Consider the following 25565-nt stretch of genomic DNA (forward strand, 5'->3'; position numbering starts at 1 on the left):
AGCTATGGAACCAAACACTAACCAGTACCCAGCCTAGCCTACACCCAACGCTAACCAGTACCCAGCCTAGCCTGCATCCAACACTAATCAGTACCCAGGCTAGCCTGCATCCAACACTAACCAGTAGCCAGCCCACCCTCACCAAACACTAACTAGTACCCAGCCTAGTCTGTACCCAACACTAACCAGTACCTAGCCTACCCTTCACCAAACACTAACTAGAACCCAGCCTAGCCTTTACCCAACACTAACCACTCACCCAGTTTAATTTCCAAAAAGCATCTTCCTTGTTCTCCCTCCCCACGGACTTCTCCAGAGCTAAAACCCAACTGTGGACCACTTCATATAAAATCTGATACCAACAGGTCACCTGAAAGGGGACTCAAGGTTAATAAGTTGATGTGATTAAAATTCTTTGCTCCTGTGGGAGGCCCAGGCTCGTCACAGAACACTGCTGGTTCCACCCCAGCATCTTCTAGCAAGCCTTCCTGAGATCTCACGGATGAACTCCACAGACACAGGAAGGGTTGCAGGGCCAGAATGAGAAGTCTCTGTCTTTTACAAACATCCTGGAGCAAATGGCTAAAGATGCAGTGGGGTGGCACTCAATCAGATCCCTTACGACTTCCCAGATGACCATTAGTAGACCTTAAATTGTATTATCACGGCCTCAATACTCTACAATGCACATTACGGCCAATCCTCGGCTCAAGGTTTTCTCCCTGAGATTTTAAACATTGGCTGTACGTGAACTGCCTGTTATTAGTTCAGCAAAGAACCATCACAGGGTGTGATTTGTCCAGCCTACACAGCTTGGACAAGGCCTCCAAACTCACAGGTCTTTCCACTCCAGACGGATGAAGGGAAGAAAGCGCAGGCGAGGCCCAGACAGCATGTCAGTGAAGCTTACACAGCTAAGGGGGACAGTGGAGCTGAACCTCAGATCTTTGGACTCTGGCCCAGACTCTCTTCCTTGTCACCTAGGACTGCATTTCTCCGAGCAAGACAGACATTGTTGAACGCCGTGGGGACCGAGAGAAAGATCCAGGAGCAAAGTAGCCAGGGAGGGAGCGTGTCTTTGACAGCGAGGCAGCGTGTCTTTGACAGCGAGGCAGATGGGCATTTAATTTCATGTGCTGGTTTAATGTCCTTGACGTTATAGATGACTTAAGCATTTTAAATAGTTCATCCTCTCAAATTACAAGCCACGCTATGCTCTCTCTGATCAGAATGCTCAGATTTCACTTTTCTTTGTTATGAGCTAAAGTCAGAGTGGTCAAAGTCACGGCTGCCAATAATTTCAGATTTCCTAGCAAATGTTCCAACTCAAGAGCATTTTCCCGCAGCCTGTTATTCTTTCTGAGACTGAGTTGCAAAAGGCAGTTCCTGCCTGAGTGCGAACTCAGAATCTTCCTGCCTGTGCCTCCTGAATGACGGACTGCCGGGCTGCACGGCCACACCTGGATTTCTGTGCTCCTAAGCATGAACGTTTAAATAAGCAAATAGAAAACTTTCCCATAACATCCTGCAGTGTGGCCCGAGCTCTATGGTTAGAAACAGGAAGAGAGGCAGAAAGCGAAGTCTTGGCATAGGCTCTTGCGTTATAAGGTGTAGCGGTACCAGAGAATGCCACAGAGCCCAGATTGGAGTCTAACACAGGTTTATTTCTTTGGGGCTAAACTCACATTAAGGGTAGCGATCGGCAGTTCTCTGCATGTGCTGGGAACTGGAACCAAATTTAGCAGAAAAAAAAAGGGCTGCACACACTTTTTATTTGCACTTTTAGTACATAAGACCACACTCAAAGTGGGCCGATAGCTTAAAGGCTATTGGCTGAAGGAGTTCCCACAACATAGAGTAGAACTGTATTTGTTTTTGCATCAGTCAACCTGAGCACAGACGCTTATAGTATTAGTTGGTTATATGACTATTAGACTTACCTTAGACATGCCGATAAGTACATACGGACACACATGTATACTGTAAGATTCTTTGCATTCTCTCATGTATGTGCTCTCTGTCTGTCTGAGCCCCTCCCTCCCTTCCTCAGACAGGGTCTCATGTATTTCATTCTGACCTCAAACTTGCTACACAGTCAAGAATGAACCTGAAGTGCAGGTCTTCTTGAATCTACCTCCTGAATAATTCAATTCCAGACAGTCGGAGCCTGGCTAATGCAGTACTGGGAACTGAGCACAGATATTCTCATGCATACCAAGCAAGAATTGATGTAGGATTCCCCTCTGTATGTGAATACCATTGGGTAATAAAAAAGTTGTTTTGGGCCAATGGCTTAACAGAATATAGCCAGGCTGGAAGAAAGATAGATAGATAGATAGAGAGAGAGTTGGCAGAGTCAGAGAGAAAAGGAGAAAGCCACATGTGGGAGCCTGCCAGAACCTTTCCGATAGGCCAAGACCTCATGGTAATGCACAGATTAATAGAGATGTGTTAAGTTGTAAGAGCTAGCTAGAAATATGCATAAGCTAATAGATCAAGCAGTGTTTTAATTAATACAGTTTCTGTGTGATTATTTTTGGTCTGGGTTGCTGGGAAAAAAAAAAAACAAGCAGCCTCTGCCAATAAAGCAAATAGGCGCACGCCTTTAATCCCAGCACTCAGGAGGCAGAAGCAGGTGGATCTCTCTGAGTTCAAGGCCTGCCTAGCCTACAAGAACTAGTTCCAGGACTGCTAGGACTGTTACACAGAGAAACCCTGTCTTGAAAAACAATAATAATGACAACAACAAAAAAGAACACACAGTATGTGTGTGTGTGACATGTGTTTTCCAAATCACAAATGTGTGCCATTTAGAGGACCCTACTGATTTTGAAAATTGAGCCTGAAAATTATTGGTTAGAAGAATGGACTCTAGAGTCAGTTCAATGATTGTTGTAAAATCCCAGCTTCCCCCAGACTCCAGGGGCTGGGTGGCACTAGACTGAGTGATCGATAATTCTTTGCTGAAAAGACTTGTGTTTTAGGAATGTCCTAGAATATCTCAGAGTCTCACTGTTAATTTTTGGAATAGAAATTAAAGGAATATCCTGAAATTCTATTGCAATGTGATAATTTGGTAGCTAGGAAACCAAGAGAAATGTCGAAGGGTGAAGACTATACAGCTTGGTTTGAATCTCCCATTGTCAGTGTGGTACCCAAGTGGTGCTGATGCTGTGAGTGGAATCCCCTTTCTCCCTTGGTTGCCCATCTGTGAAAAAGTGGGATGGCATGCAGTTGGAAATGATGGGGTGGCTTTAATGTGTCTGTGAGAAAATGCCTGAAGAAGTATTATGAGAGACTCTTCAGGTGTAGTGGAACGGCACAGAAAATGGGGTGTAGAAGAAATATAAGCACCTGCTTCAGACAGGGGAGGCAATCATACATGCTTAATGTTAGCCGCTGTGGAATCAGAAGACCTTTAACCCCTCCCTTGTGAGGCTAAACATGCTGGTAAGTCTACAAATTGCCTTGCATGCCTCATTCTTTTATGAAACAAAACACATCCTGGGGAGAAGCTCCGAGGATGAAATGGGAACCTTACACTGCCTCTCCAGTGAGAAAATGAAAACGGTTAAGCTGAGAGCTACAAACAGAACCAAATGACAGAACTTAGTTGGAAGGAAAAAAATCAATAACTTGACATTGAAAAGGTGAGGGGAAAAAAGCAGCTTTTCTCCAACAAATAGAATTAGGGGCTGGATAGAACAATTAATTCAACCATTTGGGGATTAACTGACCATCTCTCGTTTTACTTGTGGCTTCACCCCGAGGAAGAGTTGACAGTATTCCAGTTATCTGTGATCTTGTGTAACGTTGCAGAACTCCACAGAGTAGAAAGACTTTAGTGATTAATCCCTCATTATGGATCTCTAAAACCAAGACATGCCATTTCCACACGCAGTTCTCTGTCATAAGGTGAGCTCCCAAACCCATAGGCATGAGAAAGACTTTAACTGAAATCCCAGGGATGCCTTTCCTGCACTCCACTGGCAGAGCTATTAAATAAGGCAATTCCTTTCTTTGTCAGGAAAATATTGGGATTATAAGATGTAGTCATGCATGAAAACCAGACCCAGGAAATATGCTGCAGAACACAAAGTAACAATGATTTTGAAGAGTGCGGTAGAGACATTGGCTACCGTGAGGTATCAAAAGGATGGTTTTTATAATCTGGTATAAATCATGAAGGGATGCCAAGCCTTCCTCCAGCTAGAGTCAGGCACTGAGTCTGAGGAGTCTCAGAAAGATGTACATTTTGCTCCTTTTAGGACATGTGGCAATGCCTAAAGACGTTTTTTCTTTGCTACAATGTGGGGAGTAAAGAGATAGAATGTAATCCCATTAGCAGCAAGTGAGAAGATGCCATGGATGCTGATCCAGCAACGTAAAAAAGAAGTCCTGGGGCTGGAGAGATGTAGATCACTTAAGAATACCCTACTCTTGCTGAGGACCAGAGGAGTTCCACACCCAACACTCACATCTGACAGCCCACAACCTCCTGTAACTGCACCTCCAGGGATCAGGTGCCCTCTTCTGGTCTCTGCATAGACATTCAGGACACACACACACACACACACAAAGACATAAAATAATAAAATAATTCTTAAGAGATGATCTCACAGGAACTTCTCAGCTTTTTATGTCAATAGTTCTGTATCTGAAAAGCTCTGGGTACTTGGAACTACAGCTATTACTATAGGTGTGTAATCTTAGCTATTTATGAGGATGAGGAAGTAGGACCACAAATTCAAGGCCAGCCTGGAGTAGGTGAAGAGCTCAAGGTCAGCCAGCATTTTGTCTCTAAATAAAAAGTTTAAAGAGGCCTGCAAAGGGAGCTTGGAGTACTTCATCACTGTGTGCGAGAGTTAATTCTCAGGGAGGGAGGAGGAGAGAAGAGTGGCTGGCTCCAGAGCAGCCTAAGAAAGCCCAAGAAGCACCTGGCACACACCATCTAATTAACTCCAACCTGCCCCTTATTTTGACAAAAAGAAATAAAAAAAAAAACTTTATATGGCGCTCAGACTGCTGAGTCAGATGAGATACTATTTTCTCTTCTGAAAGTTTCCTTTTTACTCCGATTTTGTTATGTATTGGTTCTCAGTTCACCGCTGGTTCCTGCAGTACTTATGGCATGCTGGGCCCTCCTGCAGAGCACTTTACAGTCCTCAGCAGGGCTGCTGCCATCATGACCCCATGTTCACACGCGAGGACTCTGAGGAACTCTGAGCCGGTTACTGGTGGCTTCATGGCTGGTAGTGCAAGATTAGGGCAGGGTTGGGGTGTTGGGTTCCACAGCTTGCATTCTTAAACTCAGTGGGCTGCCATCCCCCAAATGGGTGGTAAAATTAACCTCATCACACTCTTCTTATTCGATCACACTTTCTATGGACCACGGGTAGTGTCATGACCCTGCAGGTACCACTTCCTCTATAGGTCCCTAGGGTGATGCTGGGTGACCCTGTCCTCCTAAAAAGGTTGAGATGAGGACTGTGAGAGCATGTGGCCCTCAGAATGTTCTGCTGCGTGTCTATTGGGTGTTACTCATCTCTCAGATCACTTGGGGTCCGTCTGTCTGTCCATGTCTGTCTCTGTCTCTCAGTATAAGATCTCACCATACAGCCCAGATTAGCCTTACTCTTCCTGATTCAGGCCAAGTGCTGAGATTACAGGTGTATGCCACCACTCCAGGCACTGAGGGATTTTACAGACACGATTCTTAATTCCTCAGAGTCTTATGAGACGGTGCTAACATCTCATTTTGTACAGAAACAAAAGCTTAGAGTTCACGTGACTTTTCCAAAGTCATACGTTTAGAAAGGGCAGGTGAGTTCTCTGGGTTTTTGTACCTGCAGCGCCTCAGACCTTTCTACCAGGACAATAGGAAGCGTTCACCTCATGTGTCAATTACAATCTGCTGAAGTTACTTAAATGCCTTTGTACTTTGCCAGTCTCAGGCTCTATAACGATGGGATTGCAGAGTCCCTAAAGAAGACCACAAGCCAGTTTCAACACGTGAATGTATGCTGTCAGTTCTCACATCGGATTTCTGTGTTGTTTTTAAAGAAAACTAAAATTAGTCACCAATGCATAGCAATTGCTCATGTAACAATATAGCTTTTGATTTCAGGTGTCTTTTGAGAAGTCAGATGTGTCTATCAACAGGGATCGAAGCCTATTCCTACAAGGAAAAATATCATTACACATTCTCAGTTCATCTGTAAGAGACACACGTTCTGGTCCCCAAGCTGCTCGACTAAACAGCTCAGGTGTAGAACTGCAGAGCCTTGCTCCAGTGAAGACAAAAGTTCAGGAGATGACTGGGGTCCTGGATCATCATATGAACACAGACTGACTCTTCCGCTGTGTTCTCAATTCTACCCACATGCTTCTGCCTGTCCCACTTCCCAGGACACACAGCCTTTGTGTGTGAACAGGAAAATCTTGGCTGGTTGCTTTTAACTGGAAGGAAGAAAATCCCACTGAAAAGCCCGTTCCTCCTGGAGCCTTACTTGGGGTTACTACAGTGCCTTTCCTGGTACTTCACTCCTCCACCGCAAGTGCGCGAGCATTCTGACCACTTCGACCAGGCAGACCACTGGCCGTGGATGGGCCGGGGCCCGAGATCTCCAAGCTTCACACACTGGCCCTGTCGACACCACTGCAGAAAGAACATGCGACATAGTTCCCATCAGAGAGACCAGGAAAGTTCAGGGAAAGGCAAATGTCTACCCAATAAAAAAGAAAAAAAAAGAAGTCTGGGAAGGTAGGGGGGACACTGTGTGACACGGACATGGCTCTTGTTTGCTGTTTTTATGGCTGTGTGGCTGCTGCCTGTATTTTCAAGTCTGCCTCAAAGAGAAGTGGCGTTCCCCATCCTCAGGCTGAGAAGCACATGCTGTGTGAACTGTCCATGTAAGGAAAACAGACAGATAAGATTCTATACAATGGCCCAAGTCGTCAGACAGAATTACAAGGAGGCCTCTTTGTTGCATGGAGACAATGCTATTTAAGGAACAATTCTAATGCATTCAAGTGTTGATCACTGTGATGATGTCACTATCAAAGCATATGCGAGGTATAGCTAACTGTGCATGTGATTTGCCTCGTTCAACCATCAGATAGTAATCTCATATGAAATTAATAACTTTTGGCCCCAACAAATTACATTCATAGAAGGTGCCCGTTTCTTCTTCATTCGGTTGTGATCCGCACAAGGTGGACTAAGGATTGTTTTCTAAGCTAGCCTCCCATGTTAGTTCTTCTTTTGCAGTAAATTCAGGGTTTGCTATCCCCACCCCCATTTCTTCTCCTTCCGTAGGTGTTGAGTTCATCTCTGGAAGTATTGCTTTTTTTTTTCTTGTTGTGTTTTCACTTTGAGCAAGTCCTGCAAGACTTAGTAGAACCACACACTGAAAACCTCTGCACTTTGATCCAAAGGGCTGGGCTTTAGGGACACCAGTTTTTGTTGAGAAGGGGTGTTCAGTTGCAGAATTACAGGGAGGCTGTCTGACTTACAGCTCTCCACCATCCCCCTCACTCCCATGATACATTTGGCTGTTCAACTGCTCACTGTGTGGCTTTGTTGAAAGTGAGCTTTCTCTTGATTATATTTCTTCTTTTCTTCACATTCTTGCCACGAACAGATTGATCCCTCTGTTTTAAGCTTTTCTTTTGCTTGTGTTAATTGCAATTTCAGAGTTTGAAATTACGTAACACTGTGGAGGACCAATCAGTCATCTGAGGGCTCTTGCTAAGGCCACCATACATCTTTCCCACCAGGAATCAAGGGGTCTCTACTGGGCTGACACGGGACAAAAAGCAATAGCCCATGGTCCCACTAGCAATAGCCCATGATCCCACTAGCACCAGCAGCCAACAGCAAACCAAGCTGCTTTGATGTCTGGGAACAGTGGGAAGACTTGTCTCACCTGGTCTTCTAGAGCCCTTTCAAGCATTCAGGAATTGAAGGCTCCTTTGCCTATGAGAGCTGAGTAGGGACTTTCTGGCTTGCTCAGTCTTATAGGGACACAACTATAACACACATAGAAGAATCTAGATTTCACAACCACATAGGGCTCATTTTGCTTCTTATAGACAAACAAATTACTGACTGATATGCCTTAATCTTAATCTAATTTCTTTGTTGGAAATGCATTTCTTTATATCTGCTTCAACTGTTGGATGAACATCTGGGCTGCTACGATCTCAGTATTCATCCTGGTCCTAGGTCAGACTGCTGGCAGACTGTCTTCCTCTGCCTTTGCACTCTGTGTAACAAATGGGTATTTACAGAAATCTACACATAAGTGCAAGTAATATAATGTATATATAAAATTCTATGTATAAAATGAAAACATTAAATAGATATACATATAATCTTATCTATCACACATATTCCTAGTGTTTCTCAAATATTCAATAAGACTGACTAGCCGTGACTTGCACTGTACATTATAAAATGTGTTATTTACGTTATTAGGCAAGATTTTACTGCCTGGCAGAGGCTGTCATGGAACTTGCTATGTAAGCTAGGCTAAACTCAAACTCATGGCATGCCTCCTGTCTCAGTCTTCTGAATCCTGGGATTACAGAATGAGCCCCGGGATCCTGTCCCAAAAGTTTTTAATTCAGCATGTGACAGTATAGACCTAACTCTTCCTTACACACACATCTTGAGATGGAAGGACTCAGCTCTCACCCATTTTGGTGCTCTGTGTCTATCCTCTGCCTCTATTTCTGTAGTCTTTCAGGTCTCTTCAATGTCAGCTCCAGGGTCCACTTGGTATATATTTTCATTACCGTTCATTTGACATGAATATTGGATTGCAACCAATGTTGTTTCTTTTGGGTGGTAGCGGTTAGTGTTTCGAGAGGAACGTTTGAAGAACAGTAAAAGATGGCAGCTTCTGCTACGGGTTCTTGGAAGAACAGGACTGTGTTTTCATTTGTCTCACCTGGGTATCTTCAGAGAGACTCATTCTGATACTGGTACTCAATCGTCACCAAAGAACTGAAATCACTTCAAATGATCAGTTCTTCGATTCAGATTAGGAGAGTTTTGAGAAAACAAATGACCGAGATCATCAAACCTGCACCATCTCATTGTATGTTGACGCTCTAGTGTGGGTTTTCCAACGGACTTGCTAACCGTACTTCATTTACTGCTATGCCAAGGGTGCCTTTCCTGCCAGACCCTCGTAGGAAAAGGAAAGACAAGAGAAGTAAATGTGAAAATTTGTGTGGACAGTCATTTCTGTTCCTAATGGGAACACCTGCCCCCTGGGGCTCTTCTAGAGAACATGAAGTTTAGCCCGCATGTCGACTGCAGTGAAGTCCATCAGGTCAGCGACATATCCATAAAGAGAAGCACAAGTAAAAATATCTATATAAACAAATGAATTGGTCTATGTTGCAATTCTGTTTTGTAATCTTTGCTTGCTTATGCTGGTTACTTTAAAGAGAAACCAGGAAAAAAATGCAGCCAAGGAAAATGTGCCCTTCTAAAGCCACTGCTCAATGATTTTGGCACCGTTCTAGAGCTGCAGACTAACAAGTGCACAGTTACCATGCTCAAGCCACAAGCGGTTCCTTCTGCTGCCGGCGTGAACTTGGTCTCACATCGGTGGCCCACGCGGTGGCACCAGAGTGATTTACAGATATCCTGAAAAGAGGGGGGAAAGGGAGGATGAGACTGGCAAGACACACACCACACACACACACACACACACACACACACACACACACACACAAAATGCTAACAGTTAAAGCCTTGGGGTATGGGGCTTTATTTTGGGATAAACTCCTCAAAGTACAGGCAAGTCAAGTTGGTGGCAATAAAGCAATTTTCTTTTGTAGTAAGGAGATAAACAGGAAGAGAGTTTGCGGAGTCTGCATGCTTGTGTGTATTTAGTGAAGAGGGGGTAGTATTAGTTAATATCCAGATCACTGACTGTTTAGACCTAAGTGGTAGGGGGTATGTGTGTGTGCACGTGTGTGCATGTGCGTGCGTGCGTGCGTGCGTGTGTGTGTATATGTGTGTGCTCAAGAGATCTGCTTTCTGATGATAGCCTGACGGAACAGATCAAGAGAGGAATAAAGCAGATCTGACCCGTCCATGTCCCTAGCATGTTTTAGAACCCCTAGAAGCTGCAGGTTCCCTTTTCTTCTCTAATTCTCACTCTACAACTGTCACCTGACCCCCACCCTCCCAGAGTGTTCTCAAGGAAAAAATGACATACTACACGGTCAGGGATCATCCAGTCTGGCACACACAGTTCTTGATATCTTTGTTCTATTATCACCATCATTGTCACTTTCTTAGCCTCGGGACTTCCAGCACTATGGCAACTTAATTCTGACACTAGACCTATGAGGTAATTTAAAGGATCAGGAGGCAGACTCTCAACAAACAGAATCGGGGCTGTGATCGATAAGGGATTCCATATCAAGGTATTCCAGCGCTGAAGCAGTTATTGAGCAAGAGATGTGAGGAGTGTAGGTCAGACGGGAGGAGAAAGAGGTCTCCATAGAAACCGTGAAAGTCAATCTTATGGAAGGGCTAGAGGCATCTTCCATGCTTTTGGGAAAAAGGTCATCTTGCTAGTGAGGTTCATCAATCCTAGTGTCAGTTCAAGCCATGACTTTGAAGACCAAATACGTTTCTTTCCTACAGCCAATGGAGAGCCACGACCCATACGTATAGTAGCCATCAAAACCAACCTGATACAGAGCAAAAAAAAAAAAAAAATGGGAGGGAGACCATAAGAAAAATAGAAAAAGGAGTTGGGGAGGGTGGTCTAGACACGACAGCCAAAGCCAAGCCACAGGGCTGAGACAAGGGGCAGCTGGAGAAGAGCAGGCAAAACACAGGGATTCCAGGGTGAAATCAGACAGGCTGTACGGACATGTTATTTCCCCTGTGGTGAAGTGCAGAAGTCAAATGTAATTACAGCCGACGACATGCTTTAACGACCACAAAAAACCCTCTGAGAAAACTCCCTTTCAAAGTAAACAAAGAGGGGAGCTTGCACTCTTTAGCGGGTACCTCCCACTTTTCCCCCCCGTCAGTATACCCCATTCTGTCTTATCTATAATTACCTGGACTTAAGTCATAATTTAAGAGAAAGAGAAATAACCACAGAGACCCAAAGGTCTCATGTTGCCTGGATATGATCCCCCACCTCAACAAGACCACATATTTAAGCAATGCTGGCTGTACTGGGTCCTGTCATTTGCTGACCCACGTTCTCTGGTTATATTCCACAAGACAAGTTCCTTCTAGTAAAATATGACATGTTGAAAATGCTAAAAGCATCTGAAAACTCAAGTTCTATAGCGTATACACAGAGGAACTCTCATAGGGACTTCTAAAACTATACCACCATGTTGAGTTTACCTTCAAAATAGCTCCTAAATCTAAACAACACTTTCCACACTCATTGCTGCCACCCTGTTCCCAGCCACTTTGCATGTGCCTTAATGTCATACCCTTTAACACAAACCCACTTGTTCTGTTTTCCTCCATTTACCCAGTGAGTTCTCAACAGGGCATGACCTGATACAGTGGCCCAGAGTTGCATATGACTTTTGTCCTTGTCACAGCTCATGTTTTCGAGAGTCAGATACTGTATGTGGCTATCACACTGAAGAGCAGAAGATAGTCCTATCAGTATGGAAAGCTCTGCTGGCCAGCATTACGAGCTAGAGGGATTCCTCCATATAAGTCAGTTCATGCTACTGCTCTGTTCAAACCATGTGATGTTGTCTCGATTGACTCAGGGTAAATCCAGAGTCCTCCTTGGCTGCTTCCAAGTCAGTCACTGAATACGCTTGATCCCTCTGATCAAGTTGACCTCTTACAGGTCAACTCTTGCTGTTGTGGCATCAATTTCTTTGTGATAAAACTACCAACCAAAAGCAAGTTAGAGGAGGGAAGCTGAATTGAAAATAACAAAGCCCATGTTACAGTTCACCCTATCAGGGCCTGGATGTAGCTAGTCAATATCACATCCACGGTCAGATCAGGGGAAGAATCGGCGAATGGATAATTGTTTGCTTGCCCTCAGCTGGCTTTATCCTCTCTTTTACAGTCCCCTGACTAGGGAATGGCACTTCCCACAGTGGGATACATCTTCTTCCTATATCATTTAACAATCAAGATAATACCCCACAGACATTGGGTCTAGATAATTCCTTAAGACTCTCTTTCCCTCGTGATTCTAGGTTGTATCAAGTTGATAGATAGAGCTAACCAGCATACCTGCATACAGCTGTTCTATCAACACTGAGGCAGTATTCTGAAAGTGCCTCCAGATTGCTCCAAACACCAGCCTTTGCACATCTTGCTCTATCCACATCCCCAACAACCTGAACACCTAACAGTGGCTCATTTTCTTATTCCCTTCAAGCCTTCATAAAGTTCCCTTTGAGAACTCAATAGTGTGTGTGTGTGTGTGTGTGTGTGTGTGTGTGTGTGTGTGTGTGTATGTGTTGTATGTGAGTTTGTGTTTGTATGTGGCAGGGACTTCACACATGCTAGGCAAATGCCCTACCACTCAGCAACATCTCAATATTACTAATTAAAATTTAATCAGCTACCACCCAATCAACCTTCAACCTATTTATCCCAAAGTCACTTTGCCAATAATCTATTTGTTTATAGTATTCTCCATGTATCATCCTCCTTCCTAATACAGAGGCACTGCTCCAAGGACAGGGTCCCAGGCAGACTTCAATAAATATTTTCAACAAGTCAATATATGAATCGAAATGACCGACTTTATAATTAGGAAACAGTCTCACTGGCAGTAAGTAATCTGCAATTCTTAAGACAAGTTTTCAACTAAAAATGTGCCAGTGGTGGGGCACGCCTTTAATCCCAGCACTCGGAAGTCAGAGTGAGTTCGAAGGCAGCCTGGTCTATGTAGTTTTAGGACAGTTTGGCCCATTCAGTAAGACTCTATCTCAAAAATAGTATTATACTCTGACAAAGAATTCTGGAAAACATAATGAAACTGGGCACTGCTGGGACAAACTTCCAAGGAGGAGCATTTACCAAGCATGCACGAGGCTCTATTCAATACTCAACTCAGTACTGAAAAGAAAAGAAACAACAAAAATCCTGCTCCCGCCGCTAAGAGTCTCCCCTGTATTACTTGATTGACTCCACAATTGTTCTCTTTGGTGTGCTAATGGGAAAAAGGAGACTCAGGAAATGTCAGATGAATACTCAACTACTCTCAGCAGTAAATCTCTCCTAGGCTAGACCTGAAACACCTTGTGTTTAATCTCACTACCCAAGCTTTTGAGGGGAAGCAGTAATTAAAAAGCAGCAACCAACAGACCATGTCATTGGCATCACTTTAAGAAGCAAGTTTGCTGAGGTATAATTTGCAATAATATGCACCTATATTGTAAGCATATGGTTCTCAAAGCTCTGACAAAATATATACACCATTGTAGACACTACCACCACAATTTTGGATAGTAGAATTATACCAAATGAACTCATGGCATTTTTTTCAACATGTAGTTTTTAGTTCTCCATGTTTTTATGAGTAGTTATTTTTTGTAATAAAATAAATGCATCAGTTTTTTTGTAGTCATCATCTAAAGGCCATTCTGAAGGTTGCCTCTACTCTTTGACTCCTGTCAATCAAGCATTAGCTAAGAACACTATCAAATAAACCATTTTTGTACCAACTATCTCCTATGATTTCTGGCAGACAAAATACTTGGAAAGTATTTATTGGATCCAAGGGTTAAAATATGTTTATAAAGATATATAACTGTTTCTACATAAATCAGTGGTTATCTTTCCTCCATGTTTGAACAGTTCATTCAAAAATATACAATCAAGAATTCAACCTATGTTGACTCAGAAGCCTGGTCCTTATTGTTTTCTTTTCTATTAGTGCTCTTAAGTTATTTAACTTCTATTTCCTTACTGTTGAGTTCAAGGGGGAACAATAAATAATGCCATGCATTTTCCACCAGTTGCTTAATGGAACACTGGAGTCAGACAAAGAGAGACTTAGAAAAAAAACAAATTACAGGCTACGAAGAATTGGAGTCAGGCTGCAATCTGTGGCCCAAGTGGTCTGCTAACACAGTCTCTACAGTGTTAAACTAACTGCACCCTCTGTTTTGCAGATAGAGGGGAAAGCCAAAGTCTCTGTTGGAGGCAAGGTATCTTTAGAAAACTGTTAGATAAATGTGCATCCTTTAGCCAAACAACACAAAGACAGGCAATGCTAGAAATGCCCTGTGATGTGCACACCCAGATGCACATGTGTATGATATGCATGTTTAAATGGGGAGGGGCACCGTGTGTGCATATATACATTTAGAGGCCAGAAGTCAATGATGGGTGTCTTCCTCCATCCACTTTACTAACTGAGACAAGGTCTCTTACTGAAGCTGAAGTTCACTGGTTCCGCCACTTTACCCAAAGATCCCCTGTCCTGCCTTCTGAGCCTTGGGATTACAAGCTAGCTGCCATGCTCAACAACCTAGATTTCAAGTGGGTTCTGAGGATCCAACGCTGGCTCTCAAACTTTATCCACTGAGCCACCTCTCCAGCCTGAGGTGCTCTATCACACAAATCACCCATGCTTCCTCACGGGAAGGATGGGGGGGAGCAGGAGAGCAAAATCTACTCTATGAAAACAGGAGTGTGTAAAACAGTGAACCACAGGGGCTGGAGAGATGGCTCAGAGGTTAAGAGCATTGCCTGCTCTTCCAAAGGTTCTGAGTTCAATTCCCAGCAACCACATGGTGGCTCACAACCATCTGTAATGAGGTCTGGTGCCCTCTTCTGGCAAGCAGGCATACACACAGACAGAATATTGTATACATAATAAATAAATAAATATTTGAAAAAAAAACAGTGAACCACAGCCATTGCTATGAGGCTAATTGATTGCAAAGGATCTACTGCTACATAAGACTAATAGTTAAGTAGATTTTGCACCAGCAGGAGCAAGGAATATGCACGGATGATTACAATGTGGAATCACAAGTTTATAATGGTGATACATAAAGACAGAGCCTGGAGGAAGAATAGTTTAAATGTCCTTGTGGAGAAAGAGGTAACTCTTAGGCTGCATCTTTAATGGTATAGAATGATTACAAACTTGTCATCCAGACAGAAGGCTACGCAGTATTCTAGAATGGGAAATCCATAGATGACGCATGAGAAAGGCAGTATTAAACAGAATATTTGAAGGTGAATAAGGACATAATATAACTGGGATGTAAGCTGGTGGGGAAAGATGATAGAAATTGAAAGATGATATGATTTATTACAGGGCATTTATGAGAAACTTCTATAAACCTCCTACTTACTCTCTTCTCTTTAAGCCCAATGTCAAATTCTTAGAGGAAACATTCCCATATCATAATGCCTTCTGGAAGAAATGCTCTCTGAAACAATGGCCACTGAAGCATTCACTGGTATTCAAATATCATCCCCCAAATTTCTATTTGGCTTTAAAATTCCTCAATGAGCCAATCAATATGATGAGCCCTAGCTACATGATGGTAATTGGGGATACTGAGCCAAGAACTAACTCTGAGGGTATTTCCTTTGTCCTGTTTACGGCTGGTGCAGGAAAGGTACCAGCATGCAAACATCGACTGACTCCTGTGCCATGTTTCAGAACTCTCAACAAACACCATCAATTGGTTAGCCAGGCTCTATTTCTTTTTAAGTGAATAGTCATTGACTGGATGTTTTTCTCATCAGTTGCTAGGGAGGTAAGTCTCTTTCAGGTCTGTCTAAATAGCATGGAACCCTACGTCAGATTACTAATTTATTCTCGTGAATGCTGCTCTGCCCTGGGTGTGGTTTGAACCCCCAACACCCATATGTCAGGAACTTAGACTTCAGTGTGTCAATGTTCAGAGGTGGAGTCGTTATCAAATGGGGTTTAGGGGGAAGATTTTGGGTGAGTGCAGGAGTGCCCTTGACAGGGGTTACTGTGCAGCTGTTTCCTTCTGATTGAAACACTCCCTCCTGGAGGAAGGCTCCTAGGAGTCAGGAAGTCCAGGAAACTCATACATCTCTGGAAGCTCTATAGGCCCTTTTCCAAGGTTACACAGGCAATAACCAATTACTGAGGGGGAGTCTTCAACTGTCCAAGCTGCCTTCAAGTTGCTCAGAGACTTTCAGGAATGGGATGCAGCTTTCCCAAGAAAACACCCATGCTAGGTGGGGAGTTGTGCAATGCTCCCATTTCTGAGCTATTCGTGCACCTGCAGGGAAACCTCAGAGACTCGTTGGTTCACTAGGCTAGACTTGGGTGGAATGGTCTCTTTGATCTGTTGTTAGTGCCCTAGCTGAGGGAGGGGGCAGAGAAATGTGTTTATGTCTCCCCAGGAAATTTCACATAACAGTGATTAAGGTATTTCTCCTGCCAACTCTGTTTAGTTCTCATGTGAGTTGGGAACAGGATAAAACTGCCCCAGGGCCTGGCTCTACTACCTCTCTTTCTTGCAGAGAGATCATTTTCTCTCATATATTTTCTAGCCATGGACATCATCCACACTGTGATACAGCTAGGAAGACCCTCACTAGAGTTGGTCCACATCAGAGCAACACCCAGGAGCCACCCTGTAACTGCCACGTAAAGCAAGCTCTCTTTCTCCAGATGTAGCTTTGCTTCAGAACTTTTGTTACAGCCCTCAGACTGACCGCACAAACACTGTGGGGAGGAACAGTGTGATTTGCTAGCCAAATGACATTTGAGTCTGGGAGAAGAGGGAGAGTAGACACACGTGAAAGAATGCTCGCACACACCTCTGCCTCCATGAAGATGTCCAGTACACTGGGGGCCGTGATGCTGAATGGGAAAGGAAGAGATTAAGAGGACCTCTCAGGCGCACAAGAATGTGACTGGACCCAGAGAACAGTCCTCACAAATTAGCTGGGGAGGAACTATTACCTTCTCCTTACAGATGTGGACACGTGGGTCAAGGGAGGCTGAATCATTTGTTTAAGAATCTATCTAGGCAAAGTTGGAATAAGACTCTAACCCCAGGTCTGCCTACTTCCCAAAGGCAGAGAGTATGTGCATGTGTGTATATAAGTGTGTGTTTGCATGTGAGCGTCAGCCCTTCTGGAGAGGTGGTCAGACCGCTAGGATCTAGAGTTACAGGAAGTTCTAGGGAGTCAGGGTAGAGTTGGGAATTGAACTCAGGTCCTCTGGAAAAGCAGGACACACTTTTACCCCGAGCCAATTCTCCATTCCTGCATGTGTGCTTTTACCTACCATGTAAGCTTGCCTTTCTAGGAGGAATGACAGGGAGAAAATTTCATGAAGATTGAAGGGGAACAGCAGAAAGAGAAAAATAAAGACAGCACAATAAAGACCTTAAAGATAAATTTTAAAAAAAATTAAAAATGGGATTTCATTGTTTAGAAAATCCTTTTTTGTTGTTGCTATTGTTAGAACACAGTAGAGTACCATTGTGACCATTAGAAATGAGGCCATGACTCTGGTTATAAACAATGTTAGGAAAATACCAAAAGCTAGTTCACAGGGAAAACAAGTCCACACTCAGGAGCCATCAATCAATTTCACCTTCCCATCCATCGGCATCTTAAACCATCTCTCTGTTAGCCCAGACTCCCCAGCTCCCCTCCCAGACACCCAGACATCCCTGCGCCGTTCATCATTTCAAGCTCTTTTCACTTGGAATTTTCAGTTCTCTTCCCTATGCTTTCCAGGGTCAACCAAGGCTGAGATACCATCTTTTAAAAATATGATGCGGCACCATATTTTAATGATTAAGGCGGGGTACTGACCCCCTTCTCACTGCCTGACACAGAACAGGCACAATCCCGGTGGAAGGGGACTCATTCGAGAACTCCTCTGTATTTCTAAAGGAAGCCATGCTTATTACTAGCTCCGTACGTACAATGTGCACAGATTCGATGATTGAGGTACGCAGATTCAATGATTGAGAAAGGTAGCGATCTCAGAATGAAGTGGTCGAAGGGCATGCTCAGGAGATTCTACTCAGTGAATGGGTGATTCTACCTAACGCTGAGGCTTAACAGGCAAATTGAAACAGCTGCATGTTTGCTCGTTTAGAAAACAACTGAAATACATAATGTAAATCCCATGTGGTGTGAAGGATATGCCCAAAGAATGAAGCTGAGGATTAGCTTTTTAATAGTAATGCTTGCAGTTATATTAATTTATGTCTCCATATCAAGCCTATGACTGGATATTATTTCTCAAGAATGGACTTTTATAGGTGAGCTGACTTACTGAAAGGCTGTGTGTGCTTACAACTACAGAGATACCACACAAGTCACAACAGTGGCTGTTGCACTGTTAGGTTAAGGGAAACCGGTATCCAACAAAGGAGAGGCAGAGGCTTAACTTCCACGTGGGTGATTTGTTTTGTTTATATTTGATCATTTGAGAGTTCTGTAGCTTTGGGCAAGCTGGATACCTTCTCTGGGATGTAGGTGAAAGGGGGGCAATAACTTTTACTTCAAAGTGGTTTTGAAGATGGAGGTCAAATACAATAAATCTTGCCGTGGAATGTCTCATGTAGGACAGAGGGTCATGCAGAAACTGCTGGGAATGGTGGTGCCGGAAGTTAGGACAGCAGTGCTGCTGCTGCTACTAATGCGGGTGATGGAGAAGGAGCAATAGGGGGCAAAGGGGGATGAGGTGAAAGGAAAGGGGTTTTGTGGGGGAGGGGAGAAAGGAAAAGCTACCAACTTTCCTATCGCCCATGGGTCCAAGTACCTAAGACTTCAACATTTTCCACTGGATGCCTGGAATGAACTAACTTTAAAATTATGGGACCTTTTTTTGATGTTGGGACTGCAATGCTTTCAGGAATGCATCTCTTGAAAGAGTGCAACAGGGCCTCTCTTATTTCTGCAAATTGGAGTTTTGTATTTTCTCACTTATCTGGGCTGTAATCTTGCTTCCAGGAGTCAATGTAGAAAGCATGCTAAGGCTATTAAAGTGACTGTCAACTTTCTGGTGTCAAGGGGAGTGTCTCCGGCAATAGTTGTCTTACACGATGAAGGGCACATGGCACTTATTGATGCGATAGTGACTGTGAGCTCATCACTTGAAAAGCACAGCAAGACAACAAAAACCGCGATTAGCAGGAGCAAGCATTCTCAGCTCTGCTTCAAGGAATAAAGCCTGCATGTAAGAAGGGGGGAATTTTCTTCCAAGGACGCAGACAACTGGTATTTAAACCAGGCATGCAGAGTCTATGGGGGATAAGCCTGGATAAGTCATTGACAGGAAAATTACCACTTAATTATCATGCCAAACAAATGACATTTTAGAGATAACCCAGATGCTAACCTTTGGCCTCAGCAAACCAAATGTTTATCCTTTTGGTAGGTACACAGGCACATGGCACATCCTTAATGCAAGTTAGAAATCACGAGGAAACATACCTTCATAACCCCAAGGCTGCACAGCTTGGCTTTGGCTCCAAATTGCCACTTACACTGTGTGTCGGCATCATAAATCTGTCCTGGGAGTTTGTCCGGATATTTATACTGTCCTGTTTGCTTGGGCTCATCCACCAGACAGCCAGCCTGTGGTGTACTGCATTGATAACACATCCTTATTAACAGCCCTGTTCATCTGTGACCTTTCCATTTAAAAACTGCACCTCAGTGAGTGCCGTCATGCAAAGAAACATAGAATGTGCTTAGAGAAGCAGGCATGTGTTTAGAGTTAAAAAGTACATTTTATTGCAAAGAGTGGGTCCTGCCTAAAAAGGCTGGAATGCATTCAGTCATAAAGGGTTTTATAGGGGGCTGGAAGTTCTGGCCATCTAACCAATGTGCATTAGGATTGGGTAGGAGATGGGAAATGTAAATATAAGTAAAATCTTCTCTCCACAGTCTCATTCAACAACACTGGGCATTTTTACCGAGAGCCTACTGTCGGGCAAACATTAGCTTCAGGAATTAAAGCACAAACTGGGCTGTGTACAGAGGATGTCTGTCCTCATGAGGTTTTAAATGATACTGTGCTTCTTAAAGACAGGACCAAGAAGAAATAAAGATGTACTCTGCCTCAAATAAGCTTATGAACAAAGTCACATCCAGAAAGAATCAGAAGGTTCTAGGTGTGCTGTTCCAGGCCTAGAATCCTAGCACTTAGGAAGTAGAAGCAGGGGCTTGGGAGTTCACAGTCATCCTTTACCACATGAGACGCTCAAGGGCAGTCTAGACACATGCAGGAAAGCACCCTATAAAATAAACTTTAGAATCGGGGCATAAGGCAGAAAATTTCCCTATGGGGTACCTGGAAGTAAAATGTGTTGAGAAAATTTTTTAAAAAATCATCTTACCCCATTTACTTACATAATCAAACAGTACCACCCCTGAGAGGTTAATTAGTGTGTGATATTAAATGCAATTTTGAGGCCATACATGGAGATACTATCAACCATGCATCCATAATGACTTTATATAATTCTTGTAAACCTCTTTAATGATGATGACTCCCATAAGGATTGTTACATGGCTCAAACAAGAAAACGTAATGTCCTTAACACAACGGAGAAGGCAATGGCAATTGCTGCTGTTGCTCTTATTCTACCCAAAGCCCTGAACTGCACCAACCTCATGAACAGAAACTCGATCCACATGGAGTTAACCTCGATTTATAAAATGTAGTGATTCCATACTTACATGAAGTAGAAAAGACATTGTCAACCCTAAATACTGAATCTAAAATTAATATAAAAATATATGGGGGGCATGGCTTATGATAAATTAGCAAACATCTATCAGTTTCTTTTTACTATACTTTAGGCATCAGTCAGCTTTATATACTCACATTTAATCTTCCTTGTTTATTACTGTTGATAATTCTGTGAACATTTCCAACTAATATAGTGCAGCAAAGGTATGAACATACTAGGAACATCAATTTGCAATGAAACTTCCACTAATATCTGGTCAAAGGGAACAATCAGAACCCAAGTGTCCATGTGTGAGTCAGCATGGACTAAAAAGATATAGATGCATGTATGTCATTAAGAATAGAGTTCTTTTTTAAAGATTTATTGTTATTTTTTACTTAAGCGTATATGTCTCCCTTTATAGGTACTTGCACAGGTCAGAAAAGGATGTCAGGTCCCCCAGAGCTGGAGCAACAGGTATTTGTGAGCCACCCAACATGGCTGTAGAGAACCAATTACTGAGCCATCTCTCCAGCCCTAGGTTCATCCTTAAAATTTAAACCAAACACTGGGCTCTCCTAAGCTCTACAAGCTGGTTGGTTAGATTAAAATAATTACTCACAGTAAAAAGGCTATACATCTAGGACTCTTAAAAGTTAAAATGGAGATAACTTATGAATCTTAGACCTCGGCATCAGAATGGAGCTAAGTGTGAATCTTACACCTACAGCTTCACAACTGTTATACTTTATGCACAGCTGACCTCTCAAAGACTCAACTACAACTCTAGACTGGAGATAGAAATAGGATTTCTGAGAGGATTAAGTCATTTGTGTGCGCGCGCGCGCGCGTGTGTGTGTGTGTGTGTGTGTGTGTGTATGTGTGTTTCAATTTTCAGGTTACATTAATTTGTGTGTGCCTGTGGGTATGCACGTGCATGTATGCAATCACAAGGATGCTACAATATGAGTGTGTATTTCAGAGGACAACTTGCAGGTTCAGTGATCTCTGGGTTGGTGGGGGGGGTGTCCCTGGGCTGGAGTTCATGTAGTCATGCCTGACAGCAGGTGCCTTTCCCTACAGGGCCATCTTGCCAGCACAGTGAGGTAGTATATGGAGGGAATCTAGCACTGTAATAAGTCTCAGTAGATTTTCAACAATAATTATGTCATTTTGACTACCAGTGGCATTATAATAGGAATGTTATCTGTTGTTTGGTTCATTTGATTTTGTGGTACTAGAGGTTAAAGCTGGTGGTTCATGCATGATAGGCAGGTACTCTGCTGACGAGCAATATCTATAGGCTTCCTTTCTACATTTTACTTCTCAGGCCGGCCCTGAGCTTATTCTGTAGTCCAGGCAGACCATGACCTTTCAGTCATTCTGTCTCTGCCTCCCAAATAGTCACAATGACTAGCCCATCCCACCAGGCCTGGCTTGGATATTTGTTTTCACTTCTACTTAACACTGCTACAGAATGGGGCACAATCCCCAGGATTTTATCCATCTTACCTGAGGAATTTCTTGAGATACTGTCGGCTGCAGGAAGACCATGAAAACACCCCGTTGTTTCCAGTCAGTGTGGGTGACATGATGTTGCCTTCTGCCTTCCTGCAGGGGTTGCCTTCACCATCGTGAACCATGCCAAAGCTGAAAGGCAAAGGAAAGCCGCCTTCTGAGAACCCGTATTCCAGGTTAGCCCCAGAAAAAAAATCTGAAAAAATGATGTGGGATTCCCCTCTGTATGCTGTGAATACCATTGGTTAATAAACTGTCTTGAGCCTATAGCAGAGCAGGACAGAGTAGATCTAGGCAGAGAAAACTAAACTGAGTGCTGGGAGAAGGAAGGTGGAGTCAGGAGAAGCCATGTAGCCCCGCCAGAGACAGACGCTGGAACTTTACCCAGTAAGCCACAGTCTCATGGTGATACACAGATTAATGGAGATGGGTTAAATTAAGATGCAAGAGTTAGCAAATAAGCAGCTAGAACTAATGCACCAAGCAATTATTTAAATAATATAGTTTCTGTGTGATTATTTTGGGAGTCTGGGTGGCTGGGAAATGAACAAGTAGCCTTCTACTACAGAAGAATGCACCGAGACTCAGCAGACCCAGGTGGGCGACAAGAGTCAGCGACAAAACAAGTTACAAAAACCTACTGCAAATTTTCTGCAGAAAAACCTGAAGAATACTAAAGACTTTGTTATTTATTAGCCACAAAGTCAAAGCAAGGTTTATCTGCTCACCAGTAAGATGGTGTAGCAGCTAAAGATATGTGGGATCAAACTTGACTGCTTGAGTTCAATCCGTGAAAAGTATGTGATGGAAGGAAAAAACTGACTACTAGGAAATACACACACACACACATATACACAAACACATAGACACACACACATGCATACACACACACACACACACACACATGTGCACATGCACACACAAATAAATAAAAAACAAATGTTTAAAAAAATTCTCAACTACCCTAAATCTTAGATGGCCAATTTTTAAAAATTCAAAACAGCTGATTTCTTTTCCTATCACCCACCAATCCCAGAGCTATGGCTCAGAAGTTGAGAGTAAGGAGGAGGTGGGTACAGTGAGAAGGTAATTCTAAGGCCTACATTGATATTTATTATAAAGCTAGCGTGATATAAATCTTCCTTCCAGTGTTAAACAGCCAGTTAGCTAAACTCCTTAATTCCGATTATAATTGAATACCTTCATAAAAATAAGGCTCTTTACAAGGTAATGATAAAAACTCTGTTCAAAACATATGACATAAAACCCGACTTCCTGGAGCTCAGCCTGCTACAGTGCACTGTAAACAATTTCTGAACATTGTTCTTTCCATGACATTAGAACAGTTCCTTTTCAGAAAAACAAGCATTAAGGATCTCCTTGAAACGTATTGTGTGGTGGGTTGGAACGATAGCTGTGTTTGGGAGCACTTGCTGCTCTTCCAGAAGACTCGTTGGTTTCTCAACACGCATGGCATTAGGAGGCTCACAGCTGCCTGTAACAATGATGCTCTCTTTGACATTCCCTAAAGATCATGCACATTGTTCCTAAATGATTTTCCATCTCTTAGTATGCAGAGCAAAGATGCCGTCTCCCATGTTGTCTTAGAATGCGGTACACTATGCTTCTGTGATCATCTCAGGAAAATATTCAGGAAACTAATGCATTTTGTGACATTTCTTTAAAAAGAGGCAAAGCAGACAGAGATATTTATATGATTTATCATGAATTTAAATTGTTCTTAATCTGACTATTTAAAGAAATAAAATCTGTCTCTTAAGAATACATAATAATATAAGTGGGTATGTTCTATGGGGGAAGCGTAGTATCATTATATAGCTATCTTTTGAAGGTAGGTAGGCTCTAACAAAGGAGGATTTTATATCCATAGGAAAGGTGTTCAGTGAGCTGGGCTTGTCTAGCTGTTTCTTTTCAAACATTTCTTCCAATTTATCAAGCAAGTGAAGGGTGGCTATCTACCAGATGGTTATCAATGGACTTGTCGGAATTTACAGGTGACCGCTATCAAGCAGAATTATTAATCGTAAGATATTTGGCAAAAGCATGTTTGTATTCTCAGCTTTGCCAAATTCAACTTTTTTTGCCTAAACAAGGAGTTGAGGGGGTTTGTTTGGGAGACATTCTTTCTAAATACGCTGAAGCCTATGAATAAAGAGCAGGAATTCCAGAAGAGCCAGTGAGGTGCAGGGAGATTAAAGCCATTGTTCAGGGAGGGAGGGCTGCTTAATTAGAGCCTCATTAAAAATTTTTGAGCAAAAAAGAACCCAATTTGAACTCAGTTTTGAATTTCAAAGTTTTACATTTTCGAAAGTACTTTTATTTAGTAGCCTTTTGGAAGACTATTTTCCCCCAAATCTCAACACATATCTGATTCACCAGCTTCATGTCAAAGGACCACATACCAAGATCTGATCCTAAGAATGTATTTCACATCTGTTCACTGTGTATGCGCGCACACACCTGTGTGCATAGACATGGGAGACCCAAAAGATTAGCTCTGTTACGGCTCCTCGGGTGATATCCACCTTTGGTTTTTGAGATAGAGTCTCTCATTGGCCTAAGACTCAAGAACTGGCCTTGGCTGGACAGCCACTGAGCCCCAGCAATCTTCTCTCTTCTACCTCCCTCAGTCCTGGGATAACTAGCATACACTTCCATACCTGGGGATAGAACCCAGATCCTCAAGCTTGCAGAGAAAAAGCCTTACTAATCTCTCTCCCTAGTCCTAACATCCATTCTTCTCTTTCCTGACACCTCTTTCCCACCCTACCTGAAGACTATGACTTGTTTTCCTGAACCAAAGCATCAGATTTTGGTTTCAGATAATTTTTGCTCATAATCAAGAATGATTAAAGTTTTCATAGCCAGTATTTTGAAAACTGTTCAGTATATCACTGCCCTAGGCAGGTAGATTTACAATGCTCCCAGGATTAGTTTGTTTTGTTTAGAGAATGAGCTGTTCTGAGGTGGCATAGGCCTGTAATCCCACTACTTGGGAGGTTAAGGCAGGAGGGTCACAAACTCAAGGTCAGCAAGGAAAATGTACTGAGAGGTTGCTGCCACATAATTAAAGTTAAAAATGGGGGGAAGGATATGATTCAGTGGCGGCGAATGTGCTCACTACGCAAAGGGAAAAAACCAGCAGGAGTTTAAAGTGTCTTTGCCAAAGCAAAACCCAAATGAAAATAGACACCTAGATGACAAGAGAATCAGGTAAGCAATGTGCGGTCCATTTGCAGACCTGAGACCTCAACCGATGTAATATATGATGTGAAAAGACAGATAGCAATGATTGGTGCTTAGTGAACTGGTGTGTGTGTGTGTGTGTGTGTGTGTGTGTGTGT

The 25565-nt window shown here is 42.9% G+C and overlaps 1 protein-coding gene across 1 annotated transcript in view; it reads right to left on the reverse strand.

The window, feature by feature from the left end:
- Adamts18 (ADAM metallopeptidase with thrombospondin type 1 motif 18) overlaps positions 1-25565 on the reverse strand; it is a 73047-nt gene that overhangs the window by 39883 nt on the left and 7599 nt on the right. The window contains exons 6-9 of the mRNA XM_026789940.1: positions 22195-22332; positions 19439-19592; positions 9566-9661; positions 6510-6658 (exon numbers count right to left, since the gene is read on the reverse strand). Of these exons, the coding sequence (XP_026645741.1) occupies positions 6510-6658; positions 9566-9661; positions 19439-19592; positions 22195-22332 (537 nt within the window). The remainder of the gene's footprint in view (positions 1-6509; positions 6659-9565; positions 9662-19438; positions 19593-22194; positions 22333-25565) is intronic.

This window comes from Microtus ochrogaster, chromosome 4 (assembly GCF_000317375.1).
Source record: "Microtus ochrogaster isolate Prairie Vole_2 chromosome 4, MicOch1.0, whole genome shotgun sequence".
Taxonomy (NCBI): Eukaryota; Metazoa; Chordata; class Mammalia; order Rodentia; family Cricetidae; genus Microtus; species Microtus ochrogaster.